Source organism: Megascapheus bottae, chromosome 28, assembly GCF_031878675.1.
Source record: "Megascapheus bottae isolate mThoBot1 chromosome 28, mThoBot2.hap1, whole genome shotgun sequence".
Classification (NCBI taxonomy): domain Eukaryota; kingdom Metazoa; phylum Chordata; class Mammalia; order Rodentia; family Geomyidae; genus Megascapheus; species Megascapheus bottae.
In genome coordinates, this window is record NC_143536.1 from 1,258,878 (window position 1) to 1,277,472 (window position 18,595).

Below are 18,595 nucleotides of genomic sequence, written 5' to 3' on the forward strand. Positions count from 1 at the left end.
CTGGTTTGTTTCCAGACGTGTGCCCGGTGGAAACCGAGATGCCTAAAATTGGTGTTGGTCCCAGTCACGCCTCTCCGCAGATGACACGGGCAGGCGCTGGCCTCTCATTCGTGCCTGGCTTCTGTCTCCACCCCCTCCCCCATCCTGTCTCATTAGCGCCACATAACAAAGCCACATCACCTTCAGATGCTGTCAGAATTCTGTGCTTCCACTGGAATTGGCCATGGCCTTGGAAACTTCCATCAAAGCAGGAGCGGGGTTTCTGATTGCTGGGGAGGAGTCTCTCAGATGTACTGGGTCAGAAGAGAGCAGTTAGGGCTCTCATTGCCATGGTGCCTGCTGAGCTTCTCACAGAACGGTGCAGGGGGCAGGAGGTGGGGTGGCTCCAGGGCCTGGAAAACCCTGTGCAGTGCCACGGAACCCCCGCCCCAAGCTTCACATCCCGGATAGCTGTATGTGCAGCTCGCGTGCCCTTCTTAAAGGATCCTTGGGGAAGATGTGACCGCAGGAATTCACCAGGGGAGGGGGACAGGCAGGCGTCCACCCCATTCCCTCACGCCGCTGTCCTCTGCTCTCCTCCCCAGGGCGGACGCCACCTCCTACGAAGTCATGCAGGTTGATATCAAGGTCGAGGAGCCCGGCGACCCCCCGGCCACGAGGCTGGTCACCTGGCAGGTGGAGTACCCGGGAGAGCTCACGTCTGACTTGGGAGTGTCCAAGATCCACGTCCACCACAAGGACCTGACCGGCATCGTAGCACTGGCCATGGTAAGAGCGTGCGGGCAGGAGAAGGCCCGGGGCCCTCGCCGCCACGCCTGCCCTACGTGTTGGTCCTATTGCAGCGTCTCCGGCTCCTCGGTTCTCTTCCTACACCGAACCCCACTCCCAAATAGCACTCAACCTACGGTTTGCAAAGCCGACCCCGGGCATTCCAGGCGAGCCCACCTCATTGTGAAGATTATTGACAATGGGATGAATGCGCAAAGCGCGTCACCCGTGTACACATTTACGGATTTCCACCGCATGCAACCGCGGGGAGACTGTCCAGCAGGCGCGTTGCGGCCGAGGCTGAGGAGTCTGCTCTCTGGTGCTGCGTGATTCTTGCCATAAGGGGGTGGGTTTGGCAGAGTGGCACACGAGGCCGTCCTTCACTGGACACTCGGCTGCTGTCCCCACCAGGCTGTCTGGGGTCCCTGTTGGCCTCTGTGAGGCTCCAGTGAGGCACATTGGCCCGGCCCAGTCCTCTGACCCACGGGGAACCCCGCCGCTCCACTGTTCATGGCCTCTCCCTCTGGGGAGGGCGGGAAGGCGTCCTCTCGCTCATGGAACCAGGGAGACAGCGGCTGGGCCTGGGCTCAGAGCTCTGGCCCAGCTTCGCCTGCACGCGCCCTGTGTCCCTAGCATCACCACGAAAGAGGCAAGAGGGGCGGAGGCCGGCAGGGAGGGAGAAGACTTGGCCAGGCTCAGTGGGGGCTCGGGGTCCACTTGTCTCTGGGTGTGCCAGGAATGATGTCCTCTTCATCCCCTGACCTTAGAGCAAGAAGATTTTGCACCCAGCAGGAGGAGGGAAGGCGTGAGGGCAGATGTGGCCTGGTTTGCTCCCTATCCCACCAGCTCACAGCTCAGACAAGTGGCCATGCTAGCCTCAGGGGAGGCCCGTCCTGGAGGCTGTGTCCTCTGCCCACTGCTGGGGGCCCACTGAAGAGACGCCCCAGAGACCCTGGGGCCTGTCCTGCCCGCCCCCTAGGCGAGAGTCCCAGGGCACAGAAGTGGGAAAGTAGAGGGGTGCAGAGGTGAGGACTTCCAAGCCCTGGAAGTGGTGCATGGAAGATGAGTGCCACCTTTCCATCTAAACAACCCCATTGCGCTGTGCCGCTGCTGCCGCCACCACACAAAGGTGACAGGGTTTTTTTTAGCTATTAAAAAAAATGCTGTGGTTTAGATTTGTATATGGACCTCTGCACACATCTCTGATTCTTTGAGGTTAGCCTTTAGAGCTAGACTCGAATGCAAGGTCAGGAATCAAAGGATATGAAGCATTCTAATGCGCTTTGGTCAAGGTTTTCAAATTGCCTTCCAGGAAGGTGAAGTTAATTTACAATTCCTCCTGCTGCAGGGGGGTAGGAGGGGGTTCCCTTCAACTTCACCAACACAGAGAGCAGTTAATTTTTAAAAATCCACAACTGGTTAAGCAACAATTATCTGCGTTGCCTCCATCTGCCTTTCTTGGATTTCCTTTTTGTTTTAATTTCTTTATTAAATATTTGTCTTTGCCCATTTTATTTTCTCATGGGTAATCCACCCTCTTCTGATTGTTTTGCTAGATTTCCCATCTTCTGTCATGGAAAAGAATATCACATAATCACGTGTCGTCTTAGCCATTTTAAGTGTGCTCACAGGCATGTATGACACATCTCGACAACCTTTCCACGTGGAAAAACTAAACCCTGTGCCGGCCTGCTATGTGCATGCTCTCCCTCTTCTCCAGACGTGGGGGCCACCTTCCCTTTCCTGTACTGGTGACACAAATCCTGCACCTGACTCTTCACCTGTGCTCCTGCTTGACCCTCGATTAACACGGTGGCAGTGTCCTCAGCGAAGCTTTGGATAAGGCGGTGCCTGTATCTCTGCTGCTCCTGGATGTTCACATGGCCTGTGCCCTTCTCTAACCTTCCCGTTCTCTTCCCTAACTCTGTGATTGACACAATGCCCATAGCCTCACCATTTCCCTATTTGCCTTATCATTTTACGAGCTGTATTTTTTGGCATGCAGAGGGGTCTGCCTGTTTACGTTTTCATGTGATCAGGTCCATCAATCTCTTCCAAAATGGAAACATGTTAGATCCCCTGGATTGCATCCAGAGGAAAACCCATTCCTATTGTATTTATCTCGTGAAACCTGCAAGTCTTAGAACGAACTTAAAATCTAAGCACAGCCCACTTAGATATAAGCAGCCGAGAAGCTTCCAGAAGCAGCGGTCGAGGCAGATGCAGCAGCCACACCTCCCGCCGGGCAGCGTTTGATGTGTGTGTAGCTGCAGCTCCAACCGCATTCTTCATGGAGGTGTCACTTAATTTCATCTTCAGGCAAGCTTTGAAATGAGAGGCAGTTTCCCTGGGTGTCCAGAGCCTTGAAAGCTTTCTTATTTTCCTAATCCAATCATATATTTTTATGTGTTTCACTACCTTTTCTTTTTCTACACAAGAAATGATGCTTTACTGTGTCATAGGCAAAATACATTCTTGTCCTTAAGGAGGAGAATTCTGAGAAAAGGATCATTAAATGTACATTAGCATTAATCTGTTAAATGCACATCTGCAGCCACGTGTCGGTGTCTGAGCGGGGCGGGGGCATCTGGGTTTCTTAGAGGCACTGCATCACTCTGGCGCTGCACTTGGCTGGAGGAGAGTGAGCCATTTCTTGCGTCTCATTGGCTCCTGAGTTTGGACTGGAACACTAGCTTTGAGCCATGCCAGAGTCCAGAGATAGCCGTGCTGAGGTGCACATGCGCCCAACCAGGGCCGGAGAGGGGTCGCAGGTGGCGGACGCTGCGGGGAGAGGCCAGACGGGCACTGCGGGCCAGACGGGCACTGCGGGCCGCTGCTGCTCCAGGCCGGGGAAAGGGGAGTGGCCGACCTGACTCCCCTGCAGGGCCAGGGCAGGCCTTCGCTATTATTATTATTATTTATTATTATTATTGATCTGGAACGCTGCAGGAGGCAGCGTCGGAGCAGTGTGCACACCTGAGCATGAGCATGATCTGAGAGTGTAAACGGGAGTGTGTATGCCCAGCGCCTGGGTCGTGGTGGTGTCCAGTGGTGGTGATGGCCTGGCCCAGAGGCATCACTTCCAGACCCAGCCGTGGACATCCTCTGGGATGCTCACAGAGGCGGAGGGGAAACAGGACTCAGAGGAGCCCTTGACACACGGCCCCTCACAAAGGGCCGCTCAAACAAGGCTTGAACGGGGCTCAGAGGCCGAGCTGTGGCCTCCCGCCTCTGTCCAGGGGTCGTCCTTGCCCCTCTCGTGTGATCCAGAGGTCCTGCTGTCTCCTTGGGGGTGTGGGGGGCCGGGGAGTCAGGGTTCCCATGCTGGCATGGCTTTTCCTGTTGAGCTCCGGCCCGGGAGGCACAGTTCCTCTGGCCATGTCCACATCTGGGAGCTGGCACGTTCACGCGTCCTCTGCCTGTGTGCTCAGTCCTTCCTCGTTTCATCTGGGTCTTTAAAACTCACCCAAGGCCCCCTCAGAGGCGGAGCAGCGAGGCTGCAGCACAGGCGTTCCTGGGGTGACCTCCTACGCGAGCTAGCGGGGACACAAGCTCCCTATCCCTGGTGGCGTGGTGGGTGCGTGGTGGGCAGGCCGGCCGCAGCTCTGTTCCTTCCCTGTGGACTCGGGATGACAGGGAAGTCATCTTTCTTGGTGTGCCTGGCGCCCCTTTAAGTCTTCTGATCGAGGAATGTCTCCCTAATCTATAACTCGGCTGAGAGTCTTCCTTTCTGCAAACCTGTAGGCCAAGCTTTCTCAAATCGTTTTATAGCCACATAATTTTTTTTCGTTACAAGCTTTCTGATGAAATACACTTAAGTGAGCTTTCCCAAACCTGGTACGTTTCTATCCTTAAATGGAAGGAATTTGCTTTTCATTGGCCACCTGCAGTGTCCTGAGAATCTGGCTGTGCAATAGCTCCACTCTGTCTGTCTGTCTGTCTGTCTGTCTGCCTGCCTCCCCCCCCGCCCCCCCCGCCTTCCTGCCTGCCTGTCCCCCCCATGTCCTCCTCATCTTTAAACCCAGCGGAAAGCACAGTGCATGCCTGCAATAGGCATGCATGGCAAGGGTGGTTGGCTCGTCTTCTCAGGGCTGTGTCTAAGTGTGCACAGGAAACCTGCCACCTGCGGTCACTCAGGATTAGAGGAAGAGCCCTTTCTCCCCCCCACCCCAGTTATGGAAGGGACCGTGATTTCTTGGCTCCTAAAATGAAAACTTTTTTTTCTTTTGAAAAATCTTGGGCACCAAAGCCAATGCTTGGCTCGTGTGATTTCACTGTGCACGGTATTTTTTTCTTGTGTCAACCTGTTAATTAATATACCACACCCCCTCTGTTGTTTCACTTAGACTTTTTGAAAATTCAGTCACACTGCATCACACACCGCCGCTTTCATTTTCATGCTCTTCAACCAAGTGAAAATTAAGACGCAGCCACGGCCCTTGAGAAACAGCTCCGTGCCAAGACGCCGTCTCGCTTTGTGTGTGTCTTGAGTGGCCGCTGTTCCCAAACAGCACAAGATAATTATGCCAGATGCTTGCCGCAGGTCCGCTCCAGGTACAGCGCTATGCTCTGGGTTCTGTGCATGACTGCACACGTGTGAGCCCCATCATGACCAAGGGAAGCGACCACCGCTCTCCCCCAGGCCCCACGCGGACGGGGGCACACAGAGCCCCAGCCCGGCCCACGCTGCCGGCTCAGCCTCGGTGCCAGCGGATAGATGGGCTCTGCAGTTTACTCTCATAGCCAGTCCGGTGCGTCCACCAGAGGCTATGACAGAATGTCGACTGTTGATCAGGGCAGCATGCCAAAAGAAAAAGAAACGCTTCAGACGATGTAAGTGCAAAGATGTGTGCCACTGGAGCACAAAATGGAGACGCCTTATTAAAACAGGAGGAGTCATCTGAAAGTGAATTATTTATAATGCACAAAGCTACTGTTGTCTTCTCCCCCCACCCCATGCTCCTTAAAGAGCCTCTCTCTCCAGAGGTGATTTATGAGGAGGCGGTGCCGGTGGCAGAGCTGCTGCCGGGCCAGGATGGGAAGCCAGTGCAGGTGGACGGGTGCAGGAGCTGCCTGCAGCGTGGTGAACGCAGCCCCAGCATGGACGTCCAGTCACTCCCATACACAAATGCCCGTGAGGGGACTCATTCTGTGGCTCCACAGAAACACAGCCCACTCGGGGCGGGGGGAGAGCTCTCCACAGAGTCCCCACTGTGTACCAGGCACCGGATGAACAAGACTGGAATGGATGGAGGCTGGGGGAGGGGTCGACTCCCGGGCTGGGAAGGGGGAGAGTCTGAGGGAGGGGTCCACTCCCGGGCTGGGAAGGGGAGAGTCTGGGGGAGGGTCCACTCCTGGGCTGGGAAGGAGGAGAGTCTGGGGGAGGGTCCACTCCTGGGCTGGGAAGGGGAGAGTCTGGGGGAGGGGTCCACTCCTGGGCTGGGAAGGGGGAGAGTCTGGGGGAGGGGTCCACTCCTGGGCTGGGAAGGAGGAGCATCTGGGGGAGGGGTCCACTCCTGGGCTGGGAAGGGGGAGAGCTGGGGGAGGGGTCCACTTCAGTGCAGGGAGCAGGGAGAGGTTGGGGGAGGGGCACCATCAGGCAAGGTGGCCACTGTGGAAGCCATACTCACCAGTCTGGCCTGGGAAACAGTGGGAAGACCTGTCTGTCTGTCTGTCTGTCTGTCTGTCTGTCTGTCTGTCGGCGCAGAAGGAAAGGTAGACATTGAGGCTCCATAGCAGCTGGAGGTCCTTTGAGTGGGAAAGTCCCCTGTGGCTGGGAAGCAGCTCTGGGGTGGAGTGTGGGTGCTGGGCTGGGAGGCCCGGGCCATGAGGGGGTTCAGGGAAGCTGGGTCCTCCTGTTGGGTGCCAAGCTGTGGAATCCCTGGTTCAGGGTCTTCCTGTCTGGTCTGATTCACAATCTGCTTTGAAACGATGGCTCTGCCCGCCATGAGAACACAGGCTGGGCAGTGGTGGAGGGGAGGTGCGTCCTGGGGTGACGCTGATGACACGCCCCGTAAGAAGGTGGCACCGGCTGGCAAGCAAGCCACTGCAGCAAACCAATGAAGAGTAACAGACTCTGGAGAAGGCAAATGGTGTGATTCTCTAAAAAGACCAAGTCAAGACCCAGCAAAAGAAGTACCGGAAATGGGTAAAAAGCGAGAGGGTCGGGGCGAGGGGAGGGGGTGGAGGAATGAAAGGGAAGGGAGGAGAATCAGAATTTAGAAAGGTAAGAGAAGGGGTGAGGCGGGGTGGTGACGATGTCGAAGCTGGACCTGGGCACTGCACACATAAACTGCTTTGTTAAAAGGCAAAGAAGGGCCCGGAGTGTGGCCGAGTGGTAGAGTGCTCGCCTAGCATGCACAAAGACCCGGGTTCGATTCCTTGGTACCACATACATAGAAAAAAGCCGGAAGTGGTGCTGAGGCTCAAGTGGTAGAGCTCTAGCCTTGAGAAAGTCCATGGACAGTGCCCAGGCCCTGAGCTCAAGCCCAGGACTGGCCCCCCCCAAAAAGGCAAAGAAGACATTAAACACATAACCTACCATGAATGTGAGGGGGTGAGAAGGTTGAAGGGTGACAGTGGTCAAGACCCACCCACTCTATTCATAAGCTGCTCTGGTGACTGCTTTACACAACTGCTTAAAGATTCAAAAAGAGAAAGAAAGAAAGAAAGAAAGAAAGAAAGAAAGAAAGAAAGAAAGAAAGAAAGAAAGAAAGAAAGAAAGAAAGGGAGGGAGGGAGGGAGGGAGGGAGGGAGGGAGGAAGGAAGAAGGGACCCGTGGAGGGGGTGGGGCTGGCGCTCTGGGACTGTGTGTCCTGTGGCAGCCCTAAGGACTCACTGCGGACTGGAGCCAGGTCAGAGCCCACTGGGCAGATGGATCCCTGGTGGAAGGTCCCCAGATGCCACCACACCCAACATGGCAGCCGCTGTCACAGCTGCCGCCCAGTTCAGGAACAGGATCGAGTGGCGGAAGGGCTGCAGGTGGGCCCAGTCCAGGGGTTAGAGGAAGAAACTGCTCCGATGGACAGGCACGGAGTGCTGGCCAGGCCCAGCCCAGTGGCCCCGCTCTAGGGGACACCCTGGGAGCTCGGGGACCCCTCCACGGCGTTTTCTGAGTTCTGCCGCCCTGCTCTGGGCCGCTGGAGCTTCTTTGTGATGGACAGCTAGCGAGGCCCTGTCCCCTGGCTTCTGTTTGGGTGCAGCCCTCAGGAGACACTGGGGGCCCGGAGGCCCCTGTCCTGGGCACGCTCCCTTCATCGATGACGGTGCTGCGTGCAGAGTGCCCACCACAAAAAGGCGCCACCCCTCTCCTGCAGCAGCAATGGCAGCTGAGGCGTTGGTGTTGGACACGAGCTCCCCCTGTCAGCTACCTCCCCATGGCCCCGGAACGCCAGTTCCCATCAGAACGCCCCCAGATGTATGCGGTCGGTAAATATTAGTTTATTGTAAGACACTGGCTTTTATTTCCCCTTTGTAATTCAGCTAGAATAGTGTATTGATTGTGTTTTAAGGTGTGAGCATTGGTAGATGGTGGCTCTCATCTTGGAACGACAACGTGAATGCTGCTTTATTCTTACATAAATATTCGCCACGTAAGGGGAGCTTCAGTGCCAATAGTGCGGAGACGACGGTTGACTGCCCTCCAGGAAAGGACAGTCTTTCTGGTCTTGCGGGGCTGTGGGTTCTGCTGCTCCTGCCCAAGGAGGACCTGCTCATGACAGCAGAACACCGTGTCTGTCAACCGATGGGGCCGAGGCCCGAGCCTGCAGGTGGTGCAAGCCCAGGGGGCTGGCGAAGAAACCAGAACTCCTGGGGAGACGCCCGAATCTGAGTGCACCAGGCTTGGGGGAAGCCATGGGCTGCTTCCCCATCGCACTTGCTGAGCAGTCTGGCCCGGCTGTCTCTGGAGACCTGAGTCAGTGTACTGGGTGGGGACGTCGCGTTGAAGACTGAGCTTCGGCGGAGGGTTAGAGTTTTGCGATGTATTGTGGATACGCCGCGGTCTTCCCCTGTGAAAAGGATCTTTACACACACGTCGCAGAGTAATTTGACCACCTTCAGCCCAAAACCTAACTACTTTCATCATATTTTTCCCCCCCGAGGAAAAAAAATAAATCTATTGCAGAGTCAATTTAATTTTTCTTTGGCTCACGGGCGGTGATGCCTCGGCCGGTTGATTTGTCTAGTGCTGGACGCCATCAGGCGGTTTGTTTGTGTTGGGCTGCGATCTGGAGCCTGGCATTAACCGTGGCTCCCATTTCCTAACGCAATGACTCTGGAGTCAGAGGACAGGAAGATTACCGTGGAGGAGAGGTCGCTGTGTTGGCTCTTTTAATGATAAAAGCATGCAGCAAGTAAGGCCGGATGGGACTCTTTCACACTCCAGGGACAGCGGTACTGTGAAGCAACAGAACGAATGGCCGCGTGGGGATTCCTCAGAACTGCCATCCGAGAGACACAGCAGCCACTATTTAAAGTGGCCGAGATGCAGCTCAGTGGCAAAGCGCTTGCCGAGCAGGTGCAATGTCCTGGGTTCGATCCCTAGGACCAAAACAGAAAAGACAAAAAATATACAGTTTAAAAAACAAACAAAGTGACTTTGACACAGCTCACATCCCCTCCAAGAGAAAAAGGTGCAGAAGCAAGTGTCTAGGATGGTCCATGGGTCCTGCGCCAGTTCAGACGTGGGCATGGAGGCTCGGGGCCTGGTGAATGCGTCGTTCTGTGCAGGTATGAAGACGCTGCACGGAGAATCACCGGAGCTCTACTCACGACCCTTCGTCTGCAGTTTGATGGGCAGCCACACCCACCACCTTACGTAACCTAAGTGCTTGGTGCCACAGCTCTTCCTGTATGAAAGAGATGTTAAAGGGATTTAAAAGAAAATCTGGGTGTAATGGCAGGCCCCAGGTGGCTGTTGCCTTTCTGGAAGAATCCGTCTTGCATTCAATACTTTTAAAACTCTGATCCAAACACCTTGACATCGGAGTCCTCGGCCAGGCTTCATGGCCTGTGGCTTTCCCTGCTCTCCAGGCCTCCTCTGGCCATGGGCCTTGACAGGAAGAAGCGTCTCGAGTGACGGGAGGTGGCCTTTGGGGGCTGCTCTCTTACCTCCTGCTTTTGTTTTTAGAAGTCTGGCTTTGCTCTCTTTTTCCCAGGGCTCCCTGTGCCTGGCTTGGCCACCTTCTTCCCTTCAGGGAGCTGGAAATGGGCTGTGCTGCTTGTTCCAATAAGCGCTTTATCGAGCACATCTTAATTGTGAATGTTGGCCATGGGCACTCAGGGCCTGCCAGAGGACAGCCTCCTCAAGATGGCCAGGCAGGAGCGAGTGTGTGTGAAACAGAGCCTGTAGGTTGGGCCTCCACCCCAGGAACTCGGTGTGAGAAGGGAGCACGGGCCCAGGGTGACAGAGGCAGACCCACGGTGAAGGTCAGGTGATTTGGTGCCTAGGGAGCTATGGAGTCATGATTGGTCAATGACAACGGTTGGATAGCTGTTCCAAGAGCTGGCTACTGAAGAACACATTCTCCATCGATTCCTGGCTGCCCGAATGCCCTTCCAGGCGAGAGAGGGGAGTGGTTCCCTCTTTCGTTATCTTCACTAGTTAGGCAAAGGAGTTACCATTTCCCACATCAGTTTGTGGGCACAATGCATCTCCTTACTTGTGCTCCCCCATCCCTCCCAGCCCTCCCCTCCCCACCAAGCTCCCGAGTTTTATAGGATGTGCATGGGATACTTTGGGTTCTCTTGAAATGGAGGGGTGAACAGAGGTTATCCTGGGCGCCACTGTTCCCAGCCCTCAGCTCACATAGGTCACTTAACCTCAAGATGTCTTCCTTCCAAAGCAGACTAAAAGCTTCGCTACCTGCTGGCCCCCTTGCAGTAATGCAGCATCTAAATAGGAGCCAATCAATACCCACTCCCGGCAGCCATGTCCACTTCAGGCAGAGAGGAAGGCCCTTTTGCCAAGACGCTCCCTCTCCATCTAATGCTCTTAGAACTGCCCTGAGACAATGGCCGAGTCAACCCCTCTCTTCCTTTCCCCACACTGCAGTTAATAAACCCACTAAGTGGCCTGTGCTGTTTGTTATGTTTTGTGAGTCCTTTGAGGATCGGACCAGAGGCATTCTGCTCTTTCTGAAGAACCATTTTATTTTCACCACTGTATTCAATTTGTGATGCCTAAACAAGTCGTTGGGTCATTGATTATCTGAAAGGCAAGCAATGGCAGAAAGCACGGCTTGTGTTTGGCTGGCCATAGTGGTGGGGGGTGGCAAAAAAAGGGAATTAATTAGTGGATTATCCTTCCCTAGATGTTTCCCAGTTACTTACATAATGTATGATACATTCAGACGAAGTCGCTTCCTCATAAAGAATCCATTATAGAATTTTCCTTATCTACTCATACATCGATAGGTATGTTATAGACACACGTGTATCCATATATGTACATCTATGTCTATAGACACACACATCTGGACATGTATGCATCTAGATATATCTATGTATAGATACATATAGATGCATATACAATTATGCATATATCTGTGTGTTTAATTCACGCCTGGCCATTACTGAGTCAATTCTAAAGCTTGGAAAGAGTAACCCAGACATGGGTCCTTCTCCCTGGAGTTAGCAGCAAGGATGTAAGAGATTCACAAGGGACCTGGGGTAAGCAGCTCAGGGAATGCAGCAGGATAGCAGGACAGCAGTCCTGCAGTCCCACCTACTGTCTTTCTGTGTCGGCTCCTCCCCTCAGCAGAATTTCCTCCAGCTTTATCTGTATGATTGTGCATGGTGGGTTTTTCCCTCTCTATTTTTAAGTCATGGCTGTTTCAGGCCGCCCTATCTCCAGGCTTGAATTAGCTTGGATAAGAACAGTGCCCACTCTGCAGAGGTGAGGCTTCTGGTGCCTTGTCTGGTCAGGGCTGAAAAGCATGGCTTGGTGGTAACACCCTCCCCACCCCCAGTCTCCACCCTGCCTCGTGAGCACAGGCGTGGGAGTCTCTCCTCTTTCCCCCGCCCCCTCCCCCCCCTCCCCCCCCCCCCCCCGCACAACACAGATGGGCCCTTTGCTCCCCGTGGAGTTCTCTACTTTCCAGTTCTCTTAGAAACACCCTGATATCTGCTTTGCCCCCTTGCATGACCACACACGACTCTTGAAACTAGTGGCACTCGTTTTAAAACAAATTTGAATAGTACCTCCAAGAATGTCACGCGTTACATTTGGAAATGCTAAATTTACTTAGACTGAAAAAAAAAATAACAAGCCTGTCTTCTGTTCCTTGTCCTGTCTCGCTTCTGCATGACAGACATCTTAAAAAGTCTCTAAAGGAGACTCATCAGTCCCTGACTCATCCGGTTCCCTTGCTCTGGGCCAGTGGAGTGCTCATGGCCGCCATGTTGGTAGGTAGCCCGCCCCTGGGGGCTCGACCCCCTGAATTTCCCCTCCTTTCCTGGCTGTCCTCCACGCTCTGGTTCCTTAGGCTCAGTCTGTTTTCATGGGTGAGCCATGGCAGGCAGGCGCTCTCCAGTACTGCTTTTGTATTTGGAAGCTCTTGGGCTGGGTCAGCCTTTGGAGCCATGGTGGCCCCTGTCGTTATTGTTTCAGGACAGGCCTGGGGCTGAGGTTCTGGACCGTGCTGGGCCTGCGGGGAGGGGGGGCTGCCTCTCGTTCTGGGCTATGGAAGCTGGGGGGAGCGGCTCTGTTCCCTCTGGGCTCGTATCCTTAAACTCGGTGAAGTTTCCAGGGATGGAGGGAAAATAGACCTAAGTACAACACTGAGATGTACTTTTTGGCTTTTGCTAGCAGAGGTGTTATATAAACCCCAGGCCTTGTTTATTCCGTGGTTATAATCAGCAGAGAAGCTTTGTGCTAGGCAGTCCTAGGATGGCACAGTCGCAGAAAATAGGAACGGCAGAGAGTTAAACGCGGCTCTGACAGCTGGCTGGTGGGTAAGCCGCCACGCTCCGAGGTTCGAAGCTGCGTTTACACAAGGCCTTATTTTCAGAAGACTCCACAGGAAAAGCATAACTAGCAAGTCTTATTCAACAGCTCTAATTATGACTTTTCCCTCTCCCTCTGCCTTGTATCTACAAGTTGATCCAAATTAATATTTATTTATACTAATAATAGCAAACCCAGATGGGTCCTTACTATGTTCCGGGTTCTGCTCACAAAGGCCTCTGCACCAGCCCACTCGGTTTGTGGTAGGCCTGGGGCCCTGCTCTGAGCAGACCCATTTCCATGATGGAGTAGACAGGCTCGGAGAGGCTGGGCCTGTGTCCTCACTTTCCCAGGGGCTCTGTGTTTCGTGCCCCCTGCCGTCCCATGCCAATACTTGCTCCTAAGCAGACACAGCATGTCTTCTCCCCTCATGGGTCAATGGCATCCTATTTTTACGACTCTCCGAAGCTGGCAGTGTCCTCGCTCTGCAGGTTAACAGCTCCTCTGGGCACCGGTTGGCCTTTGGCATGTTGGAGAGGGGCCACGCTCCCCTGCCTTTTCATTAAGCATCTGGCCACAAAGCTCGGAGCCTCCTGCAGGCCAGCTGGCTCCAGGCACGCTCCAGAAGCCCCCTCCCCAAAGCAGTGCCCGCAAACCAATGTGCGGGCGTGCACAAAAGCGAGGGGAAGGTGTGAGGCTTTTATCTCTCCCTCACGTTTTGCACCTTCACTGGCAACCTTTGAAGTGCTGAAGGCAGCTTTGTGCAGCTGGCTAATTCCCCGTTTGTGGTGAAAATGATGTGCCATGACTGGATAGTGGTGGCGTAGGGGTAGCTCTGTAAACAACCCAGTTCATGGCACCAGGGCCCGGGGCAGATTGGCTGTGCTGCCCCCCCCCACCCTGTGCCTGGCACGGCCGAGGGCCTTCCTGTCTCAGCAGCAAACTCAACCTAATACCAATGGCAAAGCAAAAAAAAAAAGACATTCATGTTTAATACTGTCCACACAGTCAAGGGTGACACCGCTGACTTCAGGGTGTCCAGGATGAGGGGGGAGCCGGGGAAGATGGCCTCATTTAGACCATTTGCCCAGCTTGTCTAACTGCCTGGAGAGACTGGAACGGAAAATGGCTGAAACTTTATTGCAAATGTGGGTCCAAGGAACCCAGCCTCAAACCCCCGCAGGCTGAGACTGAGGCACGGGTGAATGGGCCCCATGTCCTCTGGAAATGTCCTCCTGTCGTGAAGGATCCCCTGACGGACAGACCCTGCCGTGCCCTGGCTGCTGGAGTGATGCATTCTGCAGGGAGGGTCTGTGTGACACACAGGTGTGAAAGGCATCTCCTAGGGCTTGGGTTAGCAGCTGGCTGACAGCCCCAGCAGCCTTCTTCCCATGGCCTCCGCCGGCCATTTGTACGTCTTGTCTGGACACCTGTCTTTTTCAAGTATTCAGCAACTTCTTTTAAATTGGGTTCTAAGGGAAGGATATTTCTTGGGGCTTGTTTTTGTTCGTCTGTTGGAATTTGGAGGCTCCTCACATAGCTGAGAATTCAAACCTGAGCAGATACGAGGTGTGCAAACATTGCCGAGGTCGCGTACGCTGTGGGTCTATGGACTGCCGTCTCAAGCTGTGCAGAGGTTTATGAGCTTGATGTCATTCCCCTTGTCTGCGCCTGTGTTTTTGTTGTCTGAGGTCTGGGGTCAGATCCATGAAATCATTGTCTAGACAGATGTCATGGAGACTCCCTTGGTTTCCCCCTGGGAATTTTGCCGTGTCCTGTGTATAGGAAGAAGTCTTTATTTCGCATTGATTTCGGTGTACGGCATAAGATAAGAAGTCTGTTTCCATCCCTTCACATGTGAGGACCCAGCTTTAAAAATTCACAGAGGGCCACAAAGGCCCCCAAGTTGTCAAAACCATCTCAGAAAGAATGGGGCCTGAGCAGCCGGGTCTGCAGTCCATGGGATATTTCAGAGCTGTAGGCGCCAAGTCACTTTTGGTCCTGGCATAAAGGCAAGACCCATCAGAAAAGACCCGGGAATGAATCCACACGGACATCCTCGTGTGGCCTTCAAAAAGAGGGTCAGATCCATATGCCTGATGGGACATCCAGATGCCTGAGATGGGGCTGAGGGCTGGGGGACACTAAATAATCTGGCCTCCGCAGGCCTGTGCCCGGTGAGTTCTCTTGAATATTTTGTTAAGACAATGGGAGAGCCAGAAGCAACCCCTTGGAGTGAAGATCACCTCGTCACCGGTGCAGGCGTGAGGGAAGCCGTCTGCACACTGCGGAGACTGGGGTCATATGCTTACCTCCCTGTGCGTCCTCAAGGCCCATCCCCCCTTCCCCAGGACAGGAAATTCCTACCCTGGGGCCTAGAAAGAGGGGTTCGGTGTGGTGGGCACAGGCGCTGCCTTGTTCGGCCGCGGCTTGCCCTTCCAGTGCCCTGGGCCTTTGTGTGCTCCCTCCGCTGACACGTGGCCTGTCCCCTTGGTGGCAGGTCCAGTAGACCACCCAGGTCCCTTGTCCCTCTCCAAATGTGTCAGCTGAACCGCTGGATCCTGTGCCCCAGGGTTGCTGGTAGCTATTTTTCCCGTATAATGATGGAGACCAGACTCAAACTCTAGCGATCTTATTTTTAGTTCAACTTCCTCCCTAATGAACCTGAAACCAAGAGAAACTCTCTCTCCAGAATTGGGCACTGAGGAGACGGCTTGCCACAGACTTGTACAAGCTGCTCGTTTAAAATAAGTCTTCCTTGTTAGCAAGAAGAAAATCATGGGCTTTCCTAGCTTCTTGTCTGGATCAGTGGAAGCATGGGGCTATGGAGGGGTGAGTTGATAACTTCCCTACCACTGAGGCTAAGGAAAACCTAGTGTGGATCCTGACAGATGGGGGGGGGGGTGAGGAGAAGCCACTGCGGGGACGGGAAGAGTCACGGGCACTGAAATTCCTTTCAGAGGGAGAAGAAAGACACTTCCGTGCCTACCTTTTCGGCAGCTTGATTTACATGTTGGTGACAGTGCCACGTCTGTACAGAGCTCACTCGGGAGAGCTGTGGTGGAGGAGAGTCAGGGAGCGGGCGCTTTGCCTCGTCCAGCAGGGGCCACGGTGTGGGCCTGGCAGGGCTTTCTCATTTCTGGAGTCTGCTTGGGGCCTTCTCAAATCCTACTATCGTTCAGGGATTCCTACCCGAGCCATTGCTTCTGAAAATGCTCCCTGCAAAATAGCAGCCACAGAAGGGAACAATGCCGTGCCGTCCATCCACACACAGTAGCGCCAGGACCTTCCACCACTGCACAGGGAAAGCTACGCACGCCCAGCGGCTTCTGCTCCCCACCCCCTGGCGGCCCTGGGCAGCCACCCATCTACACTCTCTCCCTGCCCCTTTTTGTCTGTGCGAGGCCCTTCCTAGAAATGTGCTGTCATGTCTAGGCGTGTTTGTGTCATGGCAGTGCCAGCCCTGACTTCCTGCGCAGGCATGTCTACCGCTGGAGCTTCTGAAGGCCTTCTCTGTGTCTTCTGGCCCGTTTGCGTTTGCAGCCCGCTGCCCCAGACACAACCGCAGCAATTCCTGCTTGCTCTCCAGCTTGTTAGTTTGGAAAATGGTTTTCCATCTTTTCACTTTAGGTTCGTGTTTATTTGACAAGTGAGGCACATTTCTGGTAGATAGCAGACTGCTGGGTCTTGATTTTTTTTTGTTCTAATCCTGTCTGCAAGCCTGTGTCTTTTCATTAGAGAATGGAGACCATTAAAGTTTAGTGTTGTGACTGAGAGGAATTTACCGATTGCTGCCATTTTGTTGTTTGTGGAGTGTTTTATTCTTCCCTTATCTTCATTGGCTCTTCTCTCCCATGTTCCATGTACTGTTTGGTTTCTTCTTCTCTGTGTGGGATTCCTTTAGGAATTGGGCGATTGTGGCTTCGGCTCAGTGTTGGCCCCCATCCGGGCATCGGTATCTGTGCCAACATGCCTGCAGCGGGCACCTGTGGCTTTAATGCAGGTGCCTCCTGCGCCAGCTGCTGTCCTCAGGGGTCCACAGAGGCCCTGTCAGCCCTGGTCCCCAGGCCCTGACATAACCCGTAACTCATTCCTCTGCCTCCCGCGCCCAGTCTCACCTGCAGAGGTGATTGATTAGCTTCTCCTCCCCTGAAGCTCTGCCCAGATTCCGGGCACATCAGGGCGGCCCCAGCTTTGCTCCCTCCTGAGTTGTTGATCCCAGGGCTCTAACTGTGTATTGGCTGGGTTCTGTCAAAGGAGAAGCTGGGCTGGGGTTTCCAGCAGGAATGGAAACCTGAAGTAGAGGAGAAGGAAGGGAGTGGGGTGGGACAAGAGGTTGTGAAGGGCCCAGACAGCCTTGGCGAGACCCTGGCGTGTGCTGGAACTGGGGCAGCGGCGCGCAGGGGAGCCCTGAGGCACAGAAGCTGGTCCTCAGCACTCTCTGTCAGCCAGGTGCTGGCCATGGCAGTTTGGAGAGATGCACAAATCCCCAGGGGGCAGGGGTGGAGGCCGAGCTGTGACAATTGGGCCTCCACACAGATGCAGACTGTGCGGGAGAGGGGCCCTGTCCTCTCCATCAGTCTTGAAGCTGCAAGCATGGACACGCTCACGGCCTAACGCCCAGTCACAGAGAGGATGCGGTCTGTCCTCAGTGAGCAGGCAGCCTAGCCTGACCACGTTATTCCAAAGAGGATGAAGGGATGCCTCCATATCCTTCAGCAGCGCTCCAGATCAGGCCTGTGCACGGGGGCACTGTGGGGCCCCTGGAAGCGAGGAACCAGAGCCCGAGATGGGAACCAGAGCCTGAGATGGACAAAGGCCTCAGACAGGAACCAGGGCCTGGGATAACCAGAGCCCAGGACAGGAACCAGAGCCCAGGACGGGAACCAGAGCCCTAGACGGGAACCAGGGCCCAAGACGGGAACCAGGGCCCGGGACGGGAACCAGAGACCAGGATGGGAACCAGAGCCCAGGCCGGGACCCAGAGGCCAGGCTGGGAACCAGAGCCCAAGACGGGAACCAGGACCCAGGACAGGAACCAGAGCCCAGGACGGGAACCAGAGCCCAGGATGGGAACCAGAGCCCAGGATGGGAACCAGAACCTGGGATGGGAACCAAAGCCCAGGCCGGGACCCAAAGGCCCGGCCGGGAACCAGAGCCCTAGACGGGAACCAGGGTCCAAGACGGGAACCAGGGCCCAGGACGGGAACCAGAGACCAGGATGGGAACCAGAGCCCAGACCGGGACCCAAAGGCCAGGCCGGGAACCAGAGCCCAAGATGGGAACCAGGACCCAGGATGGGAACCAGGACCCAGGACGGGAACCAGAGCCCGGGATGGGAACCAGAGCCCAGGACGAGAACCAGAGCCCTAGACGGGAACCAGGGCCCAAGACAGGAACCAGGGCCCAGGACGGGAACCAGAGACCAGGACGAGAACCAGAACCTGGGATGGGAGCCACAGCCCAGGCCAGGACCCAGAGGCCAGGATGGGAACCACAGCCCAGGACAGGAACCAGAGCCCAGGATGGGAACCAGAGCCTGAGATGGACCAAGGCCTCAGACAGGAACCAGGGCCTGGGATAATCAGAGCCCAGGACGGGAACCAGGGCCCGGGACGGGAACCAGGGCCCGGGACGGGAACCAGGGCCCGGGACGGGAACCAGGGCCCGGGATGGGAACCAGAGCCCAGGACAGGAACCAGAGCCCAGGATGGGAACCAGAACCTGGGATGGGAACCAGAGCCCAGGCCGGGACCCAAAGGCCAGGCCGGGAACCAGAGCCCAAGATGGGAACCAGGACCCAGGACAGGAACCAGAGCCCAGGACAGGAACCAGAGCCCAGGATGGGAACCAGAACCTGGGATGGGAACCAGAGCCCAG

General features: G+C 55.1%; 1 protein-coding gene across 1 annotated transcript in view; it reads left to right on the forward strand.

The window, feature by feature from the left end:
* Positions 1-587: 587 nt before the first annotated feature.
* The window catches only part of Tmem132d (transmembrane protein 132D), a 76,076-nt gene continuing 58,068 nt past the window's right edge, over positions 588-18,595 (forward strand). Inside the window, exon 1 of the mRNA XM_090319908.1 lies at positions 588-768. Within this exon, the coding sequence (XP_090176034.1) occupies positions 610-768 (159 nt within the window). The 5' untranslated portion in view covers positions 588-609. The remainder of the gene's footprint in view (positions 769-18,595) is intronic.